General features: G+C 45.0%; 1 protein-coding gene across 4 annotated transcripts in view; it reads right to left on the reverse strand.

Annotated features, from left to right (window-relative positions):
• LOC143365473 (organic cation transporter protein) overlaps positions 1-20,059 on the reverse strand; it is a 568,421-nt gene that overhangs the window by 513,514 nt on the left and 34,848 nt on the right. For 3 of the 4 annotated variants that reach the window (XM_076805681.1, XM_076805680.1, XM_076805679.1), the window contains exons 9-11: positions 19,739-20,048; positions 19,425-19,609; positions 16,289-17,979 (exon numbers count right to left, since the gene is read on the reverse strand). In XM_076805681.1, the coding sequence (XP_076661796.1) occupies positions 17,803-17,979; positions 19,425-19,609; positions 19,739-20,048 (672 nt within the window). In that variant the 3' untranslated portion in view covers positions 16,289-17,802. Of the gene's footprint in view, positions 1-16,288; positions 17,980-19,424; positions 19,610-19,738; positions 20,049-20,059 lie in introns of those variants that run through there. The other variant, XR_013084551.1, reaches the window with a different exon arrangement.

Raw genomic sequence — 20,059 nt, forward strand, 5'->3', positions numbered from 1 at the left:
TGTAAAATATTAACCGGTGGTGTAGCAGCTTAATTACATGTACGACAGGAAGAGCAGCAGAGCGCGCATTACTCCATAGAAGATATTACAGCGGCGCGTTCTCCAGCAGCCATTCTAAATTTCTGGCTGCATCTTAAACCACCCCCGGCGCGCATTCCGCAACACCGAAACGACCGTGCAGAACCCGCCCGGACGGAAGTATAAATAATAGAACCACACCGAGCCACGTCCAAGTTTATTTCCCCGTCAGGGATCACCTCCCTTTCGGCTGGGCGACCGACCCACCAATTATGGGGCCCGGTTTGTACGTGCGCACACACGTGAACGCACCACGAGAGTTTACCGGGCACCCCTCGCGATGCTTCTTCCTTTCCCCGCGACGTGTAATACACTTTTATGTCGCGTGCAAGAGGGGCTGCGACCCCCGTGTACCCGTGTACCCGTATCCACCCCCGATTTGATACGCTTCAGCCTTCGGGAAATCGCCGAGTCGTTGCCTCGCCCAGATTTTTCCAACCCTTCGTCCCGACGAAAATCTCTTCCCGCGGCAAGGAAAACTTTTCTACCCTTATTCCATCCCCTTCCCCGTGACGGACACCCGCGGGAAACTCGTAAACGACGATTTCACGGTAACGGGCCCATTACGGCCTAACCCGTCCCTGGGACAAGATGACACTCGCAGGGGCAACCTACTTGCAATTATTTCGCAGCACAAAAATGTGCAACCATTTCTACCCCTTCCGGGAAAATCTAGATCTTGGGTATTAAAATTAATTCAGCTCGGACTGTTTTAATATCGGAATATTCAACGGTGCTGTAACGAACGATTACAGTGTTTTCTCGATATATGTCCCAAATATCTAACCGATAATTCATAATTTCTTAGAAGAAGACAGAAGTTTGTATTTGCAGTGATCTCTCTATATATGTCGCCGAGGCCTGGGTGATAAACGTCGCGGAATTATCCCCATTGGGGAGAGCCGAGGCCTCTAGAGCTTTACTGTCCTTTTTTTTTTACGTCCGGCGTGGATAAAAAAATAGTATCTCCTGGCCGATATATGTCCCGGAGTAGACCCATATAAAAACTGTAATATTATGCTTAGAGTTTGACTACCACTACCACACGCGCACATGAATTTTGGATTTCGTCGCCTCTCGGAAGTCTGTTTTGGGACACCCTGTATAGTTTCTTCTTGACACATTACGAAGGTTTTCGTTTTCGGATAGACGACCTTTTCGTTAATTACACAGTTCACGATGCTTTGGTCCATTTCCAGCTTCGTTTATCAATTTTGTCACTTTTTCTAGATACGTCAATCTTTTCGCCATTCTTAATATGGAACAGCCACAAATTCGGATCGCCAGAGACAGAGCGATGAAATAATGATTCTGATACTCTCGATCAAAATAAACCTGGGTACCACCGTTCGCGTGTTAAATATTAAAACAGGTCTCCGCGTTGACAGGGTACAAGATGAAACTGCAAAATCTGTGGATAAATAGATATGTTTGGTAGCAGATGTCACAGCTGCGATGCTATCTTAGGGGCATGCTGTTCGGTCTTAGGAGTGACGGAACAATACGATGTTAAATACAATTGCAAAGGTCGTAGTTAAATAGTTATATTTGAACGTTACAGGAAATTTTGCCGGAGCCATCTTGGGACGTATTATTCCGTCGGTCTTGAAAGGGTCGGAATAAATACCTCGACCTGTCAAGTAAGAGAAAGCAATTAGAGGACAGAAATCCTATTATTATATCTTGCGTCGGCCGAGCGCCCGGGAGAGGGACCGACTGATTCCCGACGTTGTACAGTGAACAATACGAGCCTAATCCGCTTCAAAACGGCCCGTAAAGGTCAGGAGGCGAGTAATTCGGTGCGCGATTCCGTATAAACAATATCGGGACTGCTCATTAGCATGATGTCTACTTAACGAAACTCTGGTATTTAACGTACTGGATGGGTAATCCGGGGTGGCGGGGGCACGTGGGAGGGGGGGGGGGATGTCGTTGCAATGACCCAATTACTGCACTCGTAAAGTGCAACGGCGCGAAACGTGAGCCACACGAAAGCCGTGAACACCCGGAAACTTTGTTAGTCCCAGTCTTTCGACACGTTAAGAGGCCACGAGTCCCGGCCGCTCTTCCGTTGTCTCGTTCGTAATTAGTTGAGCCCCCACCCCCCCCCCCCCCCCCACCCCTAATGCACGGGGACGCTTGAAATATTCCGACCGGGAAATAATTATTTGTCAGATTGTTGAATTAGTCTCGGCTTCGGTACTATCGCGCGCACACGGGGCTGCTGAGAGACTCGCTAATGGCGACTGGCCGAAACGAAAATGCCGGACGCGTGCGCCGAACGAAAATTTAATTAAAGCCGCCGTAAGGCTGCAGCGTTACGGCATTCGAATCCGATCGCATTAATTCGATCGTGCAACCGGAGTCTCTAAGCAATTTAATCAATACCACCGGACCGGGCGCGTTTGTACAGCCGCGGAGAAAAATGGGAAATATTAGGGGAGCCCATAAGTAATCAATTATCTTGAAATATAAAAGAAACTTTCTAGTAAATTCAAGTTTTTATTTCTTAATTTATTATATAATCTCCATGATTATCAAGGACAGTTTGCCATCTTTCCTGCAAATTTTCAATCTCTTATAGAAATCCGGGGTTCGTAAAGCAAAATATGACTCAAAGTGACTCACTTTTTAGAATATTTTGAGCACAGGCTGTTTTACCGAAAGCTGTAAAAGAATACGTGTTTCCTCTTCAACGATCGGTACAGAACTAAAGGCGAAACAAATTCTTTGCAAATAATTGATTACTTATGGGTACCCCTAATATGTAAAAGAAAACTCATATGCAAGAATTTAAATGAATTCGGCCATGAAAACGTTCACACGAAATCGTCTGCCTCGCAAGGGTTGAATGGTAACCCTGAAGAAATTGGTAGGCCCCTTTCCCTGTGGATGTTTAAGCAATTTTTTACGGATCGAATCGAGAGGAAAAACTTTCTCTTGCATACGACGTAAATGCTAAAAGTATCGCGTCAAGTCGACAGCAAATGAATAAGTTGGTCGATGTTGGTTCCAGCGATCTGACCCGAAATGGATTCCGGAACAGAGGACGGGAAAGTTTCGAGTAATGGGAAGACTGTTTTCCCCAGAAGCGTTGCACTATTTCCGGAGCCATCACCTCAGGTTCCCTGCAATTAACCTGTGACGCAGACCTCCGGTTGGGGGCGTTTCTGAGTGACGCACGTGGACCTGGTCCGGTCCATTCCACGTGCGGCCGCCTCGATCGGCCGGGACCCATCGGCGTTTTCCGAAATTACGCCAATAACCTGTCCGATATAATGTCCAACTTCGTCGTATTAATTAGCCGGGGCAACAACGCCCGGGAACCGTGTGACTCGGCCCGCGAAGGTACATAGAATCTCGATTGAATTACCAAACGCCGATACTCGGGCCGGCCCGATGAATAATGCACGAGCTGATATTTCATCCAATAACAAACGCCGTTATTCCGTCGTTATTCTTGCCGTCTGGCCGGCTGTTTAACCGGGAACCGGGACCCGTGGCTTTTCGAGTCTCCGCCCCAGCGCCGTGGGAGAGACCGCCGGGCCCCGTAGCCCACCCCCCTCGCATAATCGAATTCGAATCGACAGATCGCAGACACCCCCGAAGAGGGGGCGTGCACTGCGGATTACGCGGCGAAATTTATGATTTTTCGCGAAGGCCTTTCGCGTGCCCCGCGTGCCCCGAACGATAACTTTCTTGAACGCATGAGCCATGTGCAGGCTTTGCGGCCCTGGCTTATCATATTTGTACGCATCCCTCCGCTAAGCCTGACAAATGGGCCAACAGGCTACTCGTTACTGTCGAGTTCGTCTTTATCGGACCGGAGCGCGTTTTAAAGATGGCGGGCTCGATAGAACTACAAGATTCGGGGCGAGAACGTTGTACCGGAGCGGGTCGGATTAACAGTTCAAGGTCGGCTTTCCCATGGTTTCGGGACATCTGGAAGATGAGAGATAGGGGTAGTTTTTAGTGGCCCTGGGGAACGGAAGGTTTAACGAGGTCGCAGTTGCTGGGTCCCCGGGATGACGAGGACTGCGGATTTTTGTGCAAAATAAAAATAACGTCCATTATAAGAGCCAAATAAATTGTAATCCTTTTACGTTTCAATCCTCTTTTAATCATTTTACTATCGTAAGTTTCGTCTGCTCGTTTTTGTCGTAAATGCTCATTGCTTTCGTGGACTATCGGAGACGTTGCATCCTGTTCACATTTGTCCTGACAATGAATTAATACGCCCTCTGCCAACTTTACACGCGTACAACTCTGGAACCAGTAGACTCCGGCCATTGAAGCTTACATTTTTCGTAATTTCTTGTCAAAATCTATAGGATTATATGAAAAAAAGTTGGCAATTTTTGGCCCCCCAAAGCAAAGTTTAACGTAAATGGATAACAGACCTGTGACGCGCGATGATACACCAGCGGACAGCGCATTGTAAAGCAGCTCCACTTGTGTAGAATAGACGAATATCTCTGTGAAATTCCACGAGCCATCGGAATAGAGGAACTATCGATGTCACCTGTGCTGGTCGATGCTCGTGTTTCGCGGCTGATGCGATTCAATAACACGTGACGGTTCGTTTGGTAAATTATAGACTCTCGGCGGCAGTGGTAACGCATGTCGTTGAAATTTTCACCGCAGCCGCGGGCTGTAATAAAATATAACGATGTATAATGTAATCCCCTAATGAACCGGTGCGTTTGTTAATTAAAGTATCGCGCGAGCACGTTAAACGCGGGACTTGTTTGTACGCGGCGCGACGGGCCGATGATTTTCATTCTGTCTATTATAGGGTGAAAGATTACTTTTATCAGAGGCCGCGGCTATTTCCGGCGATAAAGGGGCTCCAGTCTGGAAAGCCGGCGGCTTATTTTAGCGTTAATGTGGTTCCTATCGATTTCCGTGGCAGGCCGCGACGCGGAAGTTACGACCGTTATTTTTATCGATACCGGCGGAATTACGTGACTGACCGTAGCGTCGCGTCTGTTTGCTCGCCTATCGGACCAGTTTGGTGTCTATCGATCCGCTGATGGGAAGAAGATCGTGCCAATGTCGGCGCTAATTACTGCGGAACTGGCTACTAAGTTATTTAGCTTACACGTGCCGCCACGGGGAGCCCGTATCTGCTCCTGTCCGCTGGGATGGACTCGAATAAAGATGGACTCTGATTGTGAGTAACTGCACCCCGGTGCATTCCGAGGAACGCTGAAAAGCGAGTTTATCCGGTTCCTAAATAATCATCGAAACTGCCCGGACGATACTTCTCCCACCAAACCCCTCGCCTCGCTCGTTAATTATTAGGAAAACATATTTTTGCAATAAATTTTTTTCAAACGAGGATTGCGACTGAAAACATTGAACTTTTAATAGCCGTACTGTAGCGCCTAATAAAACATTTTCAACCATCCTTGATTAAAATATCTAGAATTTATATACAGGGTGTTTCACCTAACTCGAGCATCTAAAATATCTCGCTTGTTTCTTATAATAGAAAAAAATGTCAGAGGAAAACATTCAGTTTTGCGTGAAGGTCATAATATTACAAGTCGTTGTATTCGTCTTAGCCTTGGCATACAGCGATAATTAAAATATATCATTCCATTTAAAAAACTTCGACGACCTTGAAATCTCAAAAAATATAACCTTGAACAAATTTTTTTGCCTATCATAATATTTGCCCCTCTGAACCAATGTTTTCCTTTGAAATTTTTTTCTATCATAAAAACCAAGCGAGATATTTTAGATGGTCCAGTTAGGTGAAACACCCTGTATATATACTTTTATAACAAATTTCGAGGTAGCATCAGCAGTACGCCAAAATGACGCCAAAAATGCTCCGAAGGTACAGGAAAGCGATCGATAAGTTTCGCAGGACGACAGCGACACAGCCCGAGATGTTACTGGTTATCGAGAGTGTACTCGGAAACGCAACGAAATTCGTGGCAGGGACTGCAAATCCTCTTCTTTCACGGAGCAACTGGAACCAGGTTGGCAACGAGGTAACCCGATGACGCCCGGCGAATACCTGGGTGGCTCGAGCTTCCGGCAGATCCTGCAAACCCCGAAATTACCTACTTTCAACCATCTTCCCCCTGGAGGAGACGAATGGAGGACCGTAACGGAGCAGACAGCCGGACTAATACCGCCCGCTTTACCGTCTCGGTGGAACTCGTCCTAATGGAAACCCGGGACACACGGAATCCCAGCTTTGACTAATTTATTTGTCGATGGTCCGGCGACTCGTGCACGCGGACACGACGGTTGGCCGAGTCTTTGTCTTAACGATCAGATGCTCGGTTGATTCCGACTAATTTCAGAGGCGGTGGCTCATCCCCGCGACGAGGATGTTACATCAAATTTTGAACGTTTTGCTTACACTTGATTTCAGACAAACTTGCAAAGTACTCCATTTTGTACATTTAATACTCGACTCCAGACAAATTTGCGAAGTACCTCATTTTGTACATTTGATACTTGACTCCAAAAAATTTACAAAGCACACCATTTTGTATATTTTATATTTGATTCCAGAAAAATTTGCAAAGTACTCCATTTTGTACATTTAATACTCGACCCCAGACAAATTTGCAAAGTACCTCATTTTGTACATTTGATACTTGACTCCAAAAAATTTACACAGTACACCATTTTGTATATTTTATGTTTGATTCCATAAAAATTTACAAAGCACACCATTTTGTATATTTTATATTTGATTCCAGAAAAATTTGCAAAGCACCCTACTTTGTACATTTTATACTTGACTCCAGAAAAATTTGTCAAGTACCCCATTTTGTACATTTTATGCTTTACCCTAGAAAAATTTGCAAAGTACCCCATTTTGTAGATTTAATACTTGACTCCAGAAAAATTTGCAAAGCACCCCATTTTGCACATTTTATACTTGACTCCAGTAAACTTTACGAGATGCTTAATTTTCTACATTGAATCAGAGTTATTTTGAACGCATTGTCTGGGCCATTTCATCGGCTGTTTGAGTATATTGCTTAATTTAAGAAAAAAATGATGCGAGGAGGTAATTACATTTGGATTGGCTAACATGCTACACATAATTCATAATTTGTATTTCATTAGTACCGCAATCAACACGGCAAACATTTTAACATAACATTTTGTAAAATCAACTAGTGGAGGCACAGTGATCGATAAAGTGATTTATAATTACTTTGTAATTGTGTTTGCAAAATTATTTACAATTTCCAACGGAGGAAAATTACGGGTAACAATAAAGTAGTTATTATAATCATGAGTTCCAACAACGGTGTACAGCTTGTGCAAACGGCGCAACATCTGGCAGACTATGATTACGAATTAATTATAAAACAGAACAAAAATTTCGCTTTTGTAGATCGTTTTAAGCAACACTGTTAAGATGTATTCCATACTCTGCTGTCATCATATCTAAATCATTATAAAAATACCTGGGACTTTATACATTTATTTACAAATTAATATGACTATTTTCGGGTAAACTGCGATACTGTGGACGTCGCATATTTGTTAACACTAGGTTTACGGATCATCATAAATTACTATTCTACATTATTTTGTAAAAATAACGAGAATTTATCTATCAACATTTTCAGCTATTCCTTCTTATAGTACATACCCAAAGAAATAAATTTGTTGAATAATTTCTCACGAATGCATCTTTATAATCTCGGTAATTGGAAATATAAAGTATCAGAACCCATCATTTCGACGGGTCCCGTAAGCCTAGTGTTAACATCCACCGTCTAGAGGTCGCAAAATAGGGGTTGCTGGTCGACCATTTTGAAAAAAAACTGAACGAAAATCGAGTGACCGTGGAAGAATCGCGGATCCATTAGGGTTGTGTCGGAATGGTTCCCTGGTGGGCCGGCGGACGCCAATCATTTCATCCGGCAGCGTCATCCCTCTGCCACCCCCGTTGATCCTGACAGTGGCTGATTTACTCGGGCAGATAGCCCCGATTCCCTTAACGCGGTCAGGATCGTGGGGGTCGAGTGTCCTCCGACGGGATCGGTCAGACGATGATGCCGCGGGATCATTCACAGGCCGCGTGATTGATAAAGCGCGGCGAGGTTTGATAAACACGAGCGTTAAGCGTGCGCCAGCGCCGGCGATAAATCAGAAATGTTTTCGAGAGGCGGAGAAGAGAGAGAGAGAGAGAGAGCTGGGAAAACGACGCGGATATCGGTGTTTTCGCGTGTTTCCTGTTTCTCCACGGTTTTATTGGGCGCCGATTCGCCGGCACGGCGCATCGCTCTTCGACGTAATTGCTGTGAGAAATGGAAGACTGCACGGCGAGCTGCACCCTCGAACGATAAGCATCGAGAGAGAGAGAGAGAGAGAGAGAGAGACAGAGAGAGAGAGAGAGAGAGCTTTCGTTTCTTCCACCTTGCTCACGATTGCCGGCATTAAAATTTTACTGTGATTAGAGCAAGCTTCATTGTCATGGAAAGTTAAGCTCCTGTTGTGTCAATTAAGAGAATCGCTACGAAGTTTGGCGAAATGCCCCAGTCTCGCGCGGGGATAAACATTTTTTACAGTTTGAATATTCAGTCGTTCATGATTTTACGTGCTAATTCACATTCGCGTTTGTCTTCGTAAAAGTATAGGTCTATTTGCATGGTAATGCGGTCCTAAAAATTTTAGAATAACGTTCTCTGTGTCTGCTATCCGATATGGCGCCGAGCAATGTTAGAGAAAGTGACCGTAAACTTCATTTAAACGCTGCTAATTTTTTAATCAATATTTCCAGTGGTAAACTTATGGGTTTATTCAAGTGGTAAAACAGTCTTGAAAAGATGACGTCCTCTGCTGGTCTTATCCAATATGGCGGCGCGTTACAGGAAAATGCGAGCTTGTTCTAAAGACACGGAATTACATATTCTACGTTCATAGATCCACTTTAGTTGATTTTATTTACGAACATTCTTTTCAACGACATCCAACAAGTAAAATAACTTAACCCTTAACACTAGAACGACCGGAGCAGTCAAAATGACTGCGTCCTAATTTTTTCTTTTACAATTACTGAAATTGTAAAAATGTTTTCATCGGAAATTTTTTAATGAACCTCTTCATTGAAGCACATATTACAATAAAAGTTGTATGAAGTCTGAATGGGCACAGTCTTGTCACTGTTACAAAGCAATATACGTCAGTCGCATTTATTGCTCGGTCGTTCTAGTGTTAACGGACCAATGCTGTCACATAAGCGGCATGGCACTTAAAAATAAAAGTTTCTCGCCGAAAAACGCAAGTTGCGTGAAAGATGGAGAAAGATTATGGAACAAAATGGCACTAATAATAATTCAATAAACGTATATCGAAATTTAAATGTACTGCGTTCGAGTTTCCCTGAAAAATCGGCACGAACTTTCCGAACGACCCAATACTTTGCCAATTCCTGTTCTAACAGCGAAAAGCGAAGATGAGGTACGATAAATTTGAAGTTGTGCGCATTATCACCGAACAAAACGATGTGCAGAGCGTTCTGTTTGTTCAGTAGCTGCGAAACTTGTGTCGGGTAGACGCGAGAGCGGAACGAGATTTAAAATTGTTTGAAAAATGTGAATCCGATGCAGTTTCGCCGATCTTTGACCGGGACTATGAATATTAAACGCGAGTTTGGAAGCGGGTGTCCGCGATTTCGCCGGTTCCTACTCGAGGCAGTTTGGGTTCTCGATTTCGTCGATCTTTCGGGCCGGTCGGCGTGGCGTCGCCGAGTTTCCGGCAATTTCGCTCGATTATTCCGCGCGGCGTGTGTCTGGCAGGTGACGGCGCGAATTGTTCCGGCGTTGAAGGCGTTTTTTCCGTCGGCGCGGCGGGGAGGGACAAAAACATTCGCCGGTGTTTTCATTAAATCGTTGCCGTTCCGGCCCGACAAAAATTGAGCTCTCCGGCCAGCTGTTCGGCCCGCGTGTTGTAACAACGCGCTCGCGCGGGCTCTCGCGTTTAATTGTGAGCGGGGCGCGCTGGCCCCGTCGGACAGGGGGAGAAAAAGTGTGCCAGCGGCGCGCGAGAAACAAAATCGTTTTCATTTCACGCGCTAATAAAACTCGTATCATATATTCGTGTTAACGAATCGGTGAACGCCGTCTGCGGGAAATTGCCGTCGATACGGTTCAATCGATACCGAGGAAAATATCGGAGGAAAAACACTTTTCCGATGCAGCCGGCTGATACGCGCGTGTACGTGCGCTCTCGCTCCGCTCCGCGCTGCTCCGCTCTGCTCCGCTCCGATCCGTTCAGGTACCCCCGAGACCCGTTAAAATCTTTAACGCTTGTTGCATTTTTTACGACGTGGCACAATGAAAACGCAGATGAAAGGAACGGTACGAAACTTTCGAAAATCCGCCGGGGAAACAAGGAGGGTGGATCCTCGAATATCACGAGGACGGGGGTAAACCTTACAATATTATTAATTCAAGTTTCCATCGGTATCAGCATCTTGCGGTTCAATTTGAAGAATATGCTCCTGACCCTTCGGGAGGGTAGACTTCGAAGGGGGATGCTACCCCATGGGTTCTAAACGCGGGATTCCTTTCAGCTACGTCTTAATGAATGCCAGCCACTGCTTCCTCGTTAGGGATTTTATCCAAACAGATACTGTTCCGGCTAGTTTTTAGTCGTTATATTTAATGATTAGAGTGGAACAGAATGTTTCCGCGCTTTTTCAGTTCTTTAGCTAGGGAAAAAGTATCCAGCCATTGAAAGGAAGCACATCACTCGTTAAACTTCCAGAATGTCGTGTAATATTAAAATCACAGAATCATTATTCGCAATTTTTTAGCTTTATTCAATTTTCTCCTTACTCTGTCACTTTCTTGTCATTTTGCCACGCTTTAACACTAGGTTTACGGGACCCGTCAAAATGGCGGGTTCTAAACTTCTTAATTCACAATTATCGAAATTGTAAATATGCACGAATGAGAAATTACTCAATACATTTATTTCTTCGGGTAAATATTGTAAAGAAAAATGGCTAAAATTTTGGATAAACACATTTTCGTTATTTTTATAAAATAATGTATGTCTACCACCTCCAAGCAATCACAAAATTTCTACATTGTGAATTGTGCTCTTTTCTACTCAAATTATTTTATAGAGGTCCAGAAACTCTTTGTGCGTTGTGCATTGTTTAAATAAACACATTTGAGAACTCTTATCACATTACTAGACGGATTTTATGCATTTATAACACAACCAAATTGAGGCGACTTTAACCATTAAAAGAACTTAAGAACGTCAATTATAGTCCTCAACTTACTAATATTGTTAAAGAAGAACAGAAAGTTGTACATGTTTTTCTTGCAACGGACGCCGACGAGTTTTATTTAGCATCAAGATCCCAAATCCCGAAAGAAATAATTGAATTACGTCACGGGTATCGTCAAAGTTTAAAATCCATCAGACAGCCGCCGGCGAGTAACGCGTTAATAGAAGCAACAAATAGTACCTCGTTTTTAATTCTCGAAAAATGACGTAAAGCACAGTCCAAAAAGAACATGGCAAGATACGAGCATCCCGATGCTGAAGCTGATCAAACGGTCTTCGTAACACCGTGTCGCCACACCTGGCGACGCCACAGAGTTCTCTGCGGTGTCCGTGTAGTTACAGGTGCCTAATCCCGCGTCCGAGCACAAAGAACGAGACGTAACAAACGAAGCGGGGCTCCGAGCAGAAGAGTATCGCTTTATTAATATCCATAATGGATTCTGAAGCGGCCGCAGAGTCCGCGCGAGCGACACAATGAAAATTCAAAGCCGCGCCGCGTCGGTGCAGCATCACGGTACATGACGGCTCGCAGATCCACCTGGCCGTACAGTACCCAGTCGAATGAGAATTTAATTAATGTAATGCGTCCGGATCGGTACGGAGGTGTATCCCGTTGGCCACGCGGATACGAGGCCTGCGGCCGGGTTCTCGATCGGACGAACGAGATGGATCCTCCGGTTCGGGCTCGTGTAAGTCTATAAATCCGGGGATATGCGTCTATGCACCAGACGCATCTTCGGCGTACGGGCATCGTGCCGGCGTCTCTGTGTACCGCCTTTATCCCGGATTAACTACGCGCTGCGGGGCTTGCTGCTTCTGCTGCTGATCCGACCGGCAGAACTCGCAGCGCGCTGCGCGTGTCTGCGGCACCGTGTGTTCCCTGGCGAAAAAAAAGGGAAAACCAACGGGGGAGAGAAAGAGGACCGGCTTCAGACGCGAATGGTCCGGGGGAAAAGGAAAAGGCGCATCGATACGCCTGTTGATGCCCGATGCAACGGTGATACGCGTACTGCGCCGCGCCGCGCCGCGCCGCTCGCTTTGTCCGCGGCTTTTTCCTTTCGAGCGTGCGTGTTCCTGCCCGATGAAACGCCGAGCAGACTCGCTGCCGAGGGTTATTGATACGCTTTCAGCGGAGAGAAAGCGACCCCGCGTCTTTTCAACGCCGAAGAAGCGGCGCGGCGACGCCGATGACATGGAAAAGTGAGGGTCCCAGGTCCAATTCGAAGAGTTTTCCGAGACGGATCGCGCTCTGCGTGGCTGGCAGCGAGGCGGAAAAGATGATTCTTCGGGGTTGCCAATAATGGTAAATTTTCATTTTCGGAGACATAGGTTTGATGCATTAATTGTTTGTTCGGTTAGAGAACGCGTCGACTCTTCCTTCCGGAAGCATGTTTCGCGCTTTGGAGTAATTTCATTGTGTTTATAACAATAGTACATAGTTCTCGTTCCTCCTAGGATTTAAGATTTTGATGCACGGTCCAGTTCTTTGAGGACAATGCTCTTAAGGGCCACGTACATTAACTTGTTTGTAAGAGGGTTTTAAACATGACTTGTTTTAAAAAATAATTAATAAAGACTAGAGTGTAAAAGTGTGCCATCAAGTACATTCATGACAAATACACTGTCAAAATTTGTGATTGCAGCTTTTCCAGGCGATAGTAGGATTGTTGTGGACAAATGATAGCATCAGATCATTCTCGTAAAACGTAAAACTATTTTTCGCCTATTTTTGTCGGTAACGTGGTCACTCTACCTTATCGCGAATCTACGGAGTGTTAGCTCTTAATATTTTTCAAAATCCTTAACCGCAAAGGGCTCGAAAATTTCTCAATAATCGTACCGCATGAAGAAATGAGTAAAAGTTACTCCTTTCGCGGAATGATCTCTATAGATCATTACTGAGGGTGACTCGTTGATTGACAACTGAAATATCTATCAGAAACTTCTACAAGAAATCCTTGGGCGAAAATTATTGATCATTGGACTGTATTAAAAAATCGCCGATAGCCAATGAGTTAAGTCAGCAGATAAGAGCTGCATCAGATTATAGCGAATCAGAGCAATTAGATCAATCCTGGATCGTGTTGAGTCTGCTAGTATAGTAGTCAATACAACAGCCGAGTAGAACCAAACCGCGAATCATTGGAGGATCGCTCCCGCAATACATACACAATAGTAAACATGCCCATCCAAATACCAGCCAGAATGGGATTAATATTAGCCTTGAACGAAATAATCAATTATCATACCACAGAATTAATTTTAGTATACAATTCCCGACAGTTGCCTCTATATGTGTCACTTTTACAGCGACTAGTGGCAAAGTAAAGTCTCTAAAAAATTCTTCCACAGTTACATAGCAACAAGATGATTATGAGCACCTGATATAGTAAACAGCAGTAAAGCGAAATCTCTAAAAAAAATGTCCACGGTAGCAAAGACACTAACAGTAGAAGAAATGACGATTATAAACGCTTTTTATAGTAGTAACAGCAAAATGGAATCCCTAACAGCAGTTTTTATGATACAACATAATGCAAAAGGCTCATCAATGTCAAAAAAAAATCAATACTAGAAGAAGTAATGATTATAATTCTCTCTCACAGTGAGTGGTAGCAAAATAAATTGTTTAACACTTTTACTAAGCATTCGAACAATTTAACAGAGGAAAGTTGAGTCTATGAACATTATGTTGTATTAAGAATGCTGTATTAACACTAAACCTACCACCGACGGTCAAAATGACAGGTACCAGATCTTTTATTTTACGATTACTGAAATTACAAAGATACTTTCATGGGAAATGATTAAATAAATATACTGAGTAGAGCATGAATTATAGTACGAACAGCACAAAATCCAAATACAGTGTTATTCTCGGTATATGTCAACAACACGGCACTTGCCAACGACATATATCGTCCAGGAGATGCCGTACCCGACCGTATTATGTTACTATGTATACCTCGCGAGGTATACCCCGTGGTAGTGGGGATAGTTTTGCGACTTTTATCACGCAGGTATTTGCGACAAATATCGAGAAAACACTGTAAATTCAATCTCGTCATTTTCATAAGACAATACGTATCAATTACTTTTAAGGCTCGGTATGTTTAGCGTTAAGTAGCAAAGTGTTTAAAATTAGCCTGACTATGTTTAAATAAATTGTGAGATTGTAAAAGTGACATGACGCGAGATGCTGGTAGCAAGCTTGATAAAACGACCTTCTACACTGACGCAACGAGACAAAGACTTGACGATGCTGGATGCAGCGGACAATCTCCAACTCTCTGATCCCGTATTCCCAAAAGGGAAGCTTGCCATTTGTAAGATCGTGCTGGGCGGTTTCATTTTCTCTTATCCGCTTAATTTTTCATCCGCTCTAACGAATACCGCACGCGCCCCTAAATAATTCAGACGGTCCCGGACAAGCCGGTGCACCGCGAATTATTAAAATTTTCCAGATTAGGCGAGTACCACGGGTGACCGCGCTGTCGAGAGCAATAGGCGGAAACGTCCCGGCCGAAAAAAGGAACGGGGACGAATGCGGAGCGCGGAAGATTTGTGGCCGGGACGGCGATATTTATTACGGGCAGCCGAGTCATCTGTAAACATAAAATAACCAGGTGCATCGCGTGCGCCGTGTGGTGCAGCTCCCTAGTGCAGCGCGCGCGTCGCGTCGCGTCGCGCCGGGCCGAGCTTCAATTTCCTTTGAGCCGCGTGGCCGAGGCCGGTCCCGGGAATTTGTCGAAATGAAATATCCAAATCCCCGTGGATAGGAAAATATTCCCCCGGGACAACGAAGATGGAAGCCGCGTTACACGGCATTAGCGCTTTGATATCGCGCCGCTGAAATGCCGACTCACTCTCGCTCCGTCCTAACACTTTTACGCGAAATGCAGACGCGCGGCATGTCTGCATTTCGCTACGAACGAGAACGGATAATGGCGACGCACTTTCATTTAGCTGGCCGTTCATGCGCGGCGGACTCTATCCCGAACTGTTATATTTCCGCGCGGAGACACGTTCTTGTTCCCATTTAATTGCTGCCTCCCTTGTTTTCTGTCATTTCGGGACGCTGTTTAGCCAACTAGCGCAAACACGGGTCTTGTCGGCGAATTTCAGAGAGTTCTGCGAACCGTCGCGTCGCGTCGCGTCGGGCTGAATGAGCTGTTCGCGATTCAGTCCGAAACTAAAAATTAAACGAGCAATCTGTACAAGAATTTTCTTCGAACGTAGATTCAAATATCAACAATATATACGTCGCCAAAACCTGGGAGATAAATGACGCGGAATTATCTCCACTACCGCGAGGTATACCTCGTGTGGGGCCGGGAAGCTCGAGAGGCCTCGGAAGCCGAGAAGTGTAAACATAACACAGGTATGTCTCCTGGACGATACATGACCCTGGCAAGACCCGTATTGTTGACATATATCGAGAATTTACTGTAATTGGTTCGAATAAAAGGGGATCTACTATATTTTAAAATCCACACAAGAGTTCCACTAAAGCAGAAGCACTTATTCTTATTTGCACCCTGAAACGCCATATAGAAACGAATTTTCCATTCAAACCTGCGCTAAATATTTTATAATTTAGATCACCCTTTGGCCCCCGTACAAACGTGCAACCCAATCTTCTTTTAAAGCACAAGAATAGTAGAAATGTTGTAACTGTGCTTTGCGAAGCTGGCGATGGTGTCCTCTTTTGTTGCAGACTATGTCTCTGAGAAGAGAATTACCGATGAGATTATTCTTCCATTCCGTCTGATTCCACGGTGGACAGATCCCGTGCAGAACGAGCTTAGCACCGTGGCTTGAATGATGAAACACCGTAATGAAGAATTCCGTGAGAAGTTCGAGGAAGTAGCCGTTAACAAAGAAGCACGGATCATAAATATTTCACGCGAAGCCCGGGACATCGGGAGGGTATATGTATGTATTATCAGAATGGTGTATGCGCTTACATCGACCTCACGCGACCTTAATATTTGCTTAAACTATTCGTAGACATTACGCCATGCGTCGCGATGGAAACATTTTCTACGTCGACGAACGGTGCTGCGGAGGAACTGGTGTAGGAAAATGATGCTCTGCGTGGTAACAGTCTGAGCTAGTCTGATTAATACTCTCTGGTGGCAATGGTCGATAAATGCAAGAACACACTCCTATCACGTTACGTAACAACAAGTGAAAAAGGAAGTAATTTCACATGACATTCTCAAAGTGTTGTTCCTTGAAATCAGCGATTTCTCTCTATATATATGTCGCCAAGACCTGTATGATAAATGTCGCGGAATTATACCCACTACCGTGGTGTATACTCCGAGGGGTCACGAAGCTCAAGAGACCTCGGACGCCGAGGAGTGTAAACATAACACTTCTCGGGTACGTCTCCTGGACGATACATGGCCTTGACAAGACCAGTTTTGTTGACATATATCGAGAATTCACTGTAATTTCTTTGCGAAAACGTTCTCCTCGGCTTCGTTAAGGGGAACTTCATAATTATTTCCTCTGTATGTACAGTAGTGTGTTCCTACTGATTTACGCTCGTCCGGAAAATGGAGATAATCGCTTTCGAAAATATTTCCATCGTAATTCTTAACGATAAAACTACAAGTGCAACGCGCTGCGGTTTTCGGCGACAGTTGTGCTATCTAAGTTCTAATAATAAATATAAATATTCCTGCGACTTCGACGATAACAATATCAATAACGTGTATGTCTCTAAACGATCCTCTATCATGGCACGTAGCTACGGAATAATGTAACGCCGTCGACGATTAACTGCTACCGGAAACAAACGGGGCTGATACAATTAACGGACTAAATAGGTTCGCTAGCGTGACGCGGCAATACTGTGCAAATACCTGAGTATATAATCGTCTGGTTTCTCCTCGCCGGGAGACGTCGTGCAGCACGGGTACTGCCTGACTCATCGCAGACGACAGATAACGCGGCGAACACGCGAATGATAGCCCTAACAGGCAGCAACGAGGAATAATTAAACGCGTTAAAAATTCATTAAACGGCTACGCCCACGCGGCGGGAGGCGAAACGCGATCGGGCCGTGCCTTATCTCCGTCGGGGCGTCGAACACGGGATAAACGACGGAATTATCGGGTTCCTCGGCGCGCCGACGACGGGGGTGGTTGAACAATGAGTCGTCGACCCGACGGACGAGTCAATTTTATGGGGAATTGATCCGCGGCCTCGCCCGTTTCAACCCACGCGGCAGAAACACAGCGATTGCCTCTTTTTTCCTCCCCCGATTCCTTCTTCTTCTTTTTCTCTCTTGCTTACGAAGTTTTCACGCGTTTCAAGCTTTCGAGGTCGACGAATAGTCGCTTCGGGAACTCCTGAAAGCTTCCCCGACCACCCACGCCGTCGTTCTTCCTGCATTGAACGTGTCCCGATGCATCCAGTACCGTTCTAAGACGGCGAATCCTGCGCGTCCTGCTTCAGCTGCGGCTTCCCGATGTTCTCCGCCTCCCACACCGTGTCCGGAAGTTTCGTTCCCAAAGTTTCCGGGAATACCAGAGACAGCAGTCCCGCGGACAGGCCCATACAGCCGAAAAGAATAAGCGGCAGCGCCGGCATGATTTGTGCCTGCACATCAAACGAACTGCGTTAGAAAAACGGGGAATAGGACGTTGCCTCCTCGAGGCGAGGCGCCGCCGGCAAGGACTCTCGCGAGAACCGCGATTTTTCATCCGAGCAATCATGTTAACCCGAGACGTCTCCTGCGACGACGCTCCTCTCGGTGACATTCCTCGCGAGACCCTCCGTTTCCAACATTTTTGTTTGATTGTCTCGTAATGGCGCGTTTAGACGCGCCTCGTTCTACCCCCACTCCGACGACATTGAAATTTAAACGAGCATTCGTCTATGCTCCTCAACGCGTTCGCTACCAGCACTTTACAACATTTTATCATACACATCCTAAAATATCGCTTAAAAATTGGAAAGTTCGCCGGACAGCACACTGTGCCCTATTGATTTTAAGTAGCATCGAAAACTGAATCAATTTTACTTTCTTTGAGTAAAAGACAAAATTGTGGTTGTCACGTGTGTGTGTGACGCTGGTAGCGAATGTTTATTCGGTTTTATAAACAAATGCTCGCCGAATGTTCAGCTTAATTTATTTTTCCGTGATTGTCTACTTGTTCAAAATTTGGCGTTACGAATAAAACACAATATTGGTCGAATTGAAGTGTAGAACGAAAATGTATGAGAACTATTGGAGGCCATTTTGTGCAACCTTTTCTTAGAGTTAGAGTTCAGTCAGGAAATTATTGGATAGTAGAAATACAGTAGCATGTGAATTAATGTGAACACACCAATATTTTTACCGTCTTATTAGTTTTTTAAAGTTGGGAACGTGATTGTGTCAGTGGTAGCGGCCATTTTGTTGTAGGTTTGATGGACTAGTTTGTGCTGGCCTGTTGAGAGGTACTGACATGTCGTTAATAAAAACTACATAATTTGTTACAGACCTTTGTTGAGACAATGCCTTTCAACAGGTCAACACAGGCTAGTTCATCAAACGTACAACAAAATGGCCACTACCACTGACAGAGTCATGTTGCCACCTATAAAAAACTAAGGTCACGTGAAGGTCATAATATGACAGGTCGTTGGATTCGTCTTGACCTCGGCTATCGTATAGCGATAATAAAAATATATCATTCCATTAAAAAAAACTTCGATGACCTTGAAATCTCAAAAAATGTAACCCTGAAAAATATTTGCCCCTCTGAACCAACTAATATTTTCCTCTACAATTTTTTTCTATTGAAGTTGGGATTGACAGGTGAACGTTTCGCGAAAGGGTTTATTGTGAACGGTTTTGTAGTAAGTGTAACGTGTCAGTTTCGAATAATGGGTACGTCGAGCTGGAACAAACAGGTTAATGTTTTGCGAAAAGGCAGAAGGGCGTTTCGTAAAGTTTTCGGTGTGCGACGCTCTTTGATGTTTGAAATACAGCCTCGAGCAACAAGCGGTTACTGTTCCTATTGGCTCTACGATGTAGACTCTTGCGGTGGCCGACTTACCAAAAGAGGAGTTTGCGGTGACAATATTGACCCCATGCGGCCGGTCATGCTGCAAATTCCAAGGAGGGAGTGTCTCATGTTCGTGGGGAACAACTCCGCCGTGTAAATGTAAACCGTGGAAAAGGACATCGTGATGCACCATTTCCCTCCCATGTACAGAATCAGAGGGATGAAGCTCCAGGAGCCTGGAACGACAAATCACCGCCATCTTTCACCGTGTTCATTCTATCCCGAGGGATCGTTTGAACGTCCCGTAACTATTTAATGAAATTAAACCTTGACTGAATAACTGGATACTTTTGATCGATAATTACCTGAGGGCACGAACTGTATCGCGAGACAGAAGACCCCGCTCAATAGGAACGACGAGGACAACGTGAGCTTGCGACCTACATGGTCGGTCATGAACCAAGTCATGAAATAGGCTGGGATCTCGACGATGGCGACTAGTATGAAATTCGTGTACTTGTCGCCGGCGAAGGCCACCGAGTTCAACGACAAGCCGTAGTAGACGAAAGTGTTCGTCAGCCAGCAAAAGGAACAGGCCACCAACCTCGTCATCATCACCGAGCTGCCCAGAATCTGCATGAACGGGCTCTTCTTCTCGGCGGCTAATTGCTCAATCTGAAAGAGCG

This window comes from Halictus rubicundus, chromosome 2 (genome assembly GCF_050948215.1).
Source record: "Halictus rubicundus isolate RS-2024b chromosome 2, iyHalRubi1_principal, whole genome shotgun sequence".
Lineage (NCBI taxonomy): Eukaryota > Metazoa > Arthropoda > Insecta > Hymenoptera > Halictidae > Halictus > Halictus rubicundus.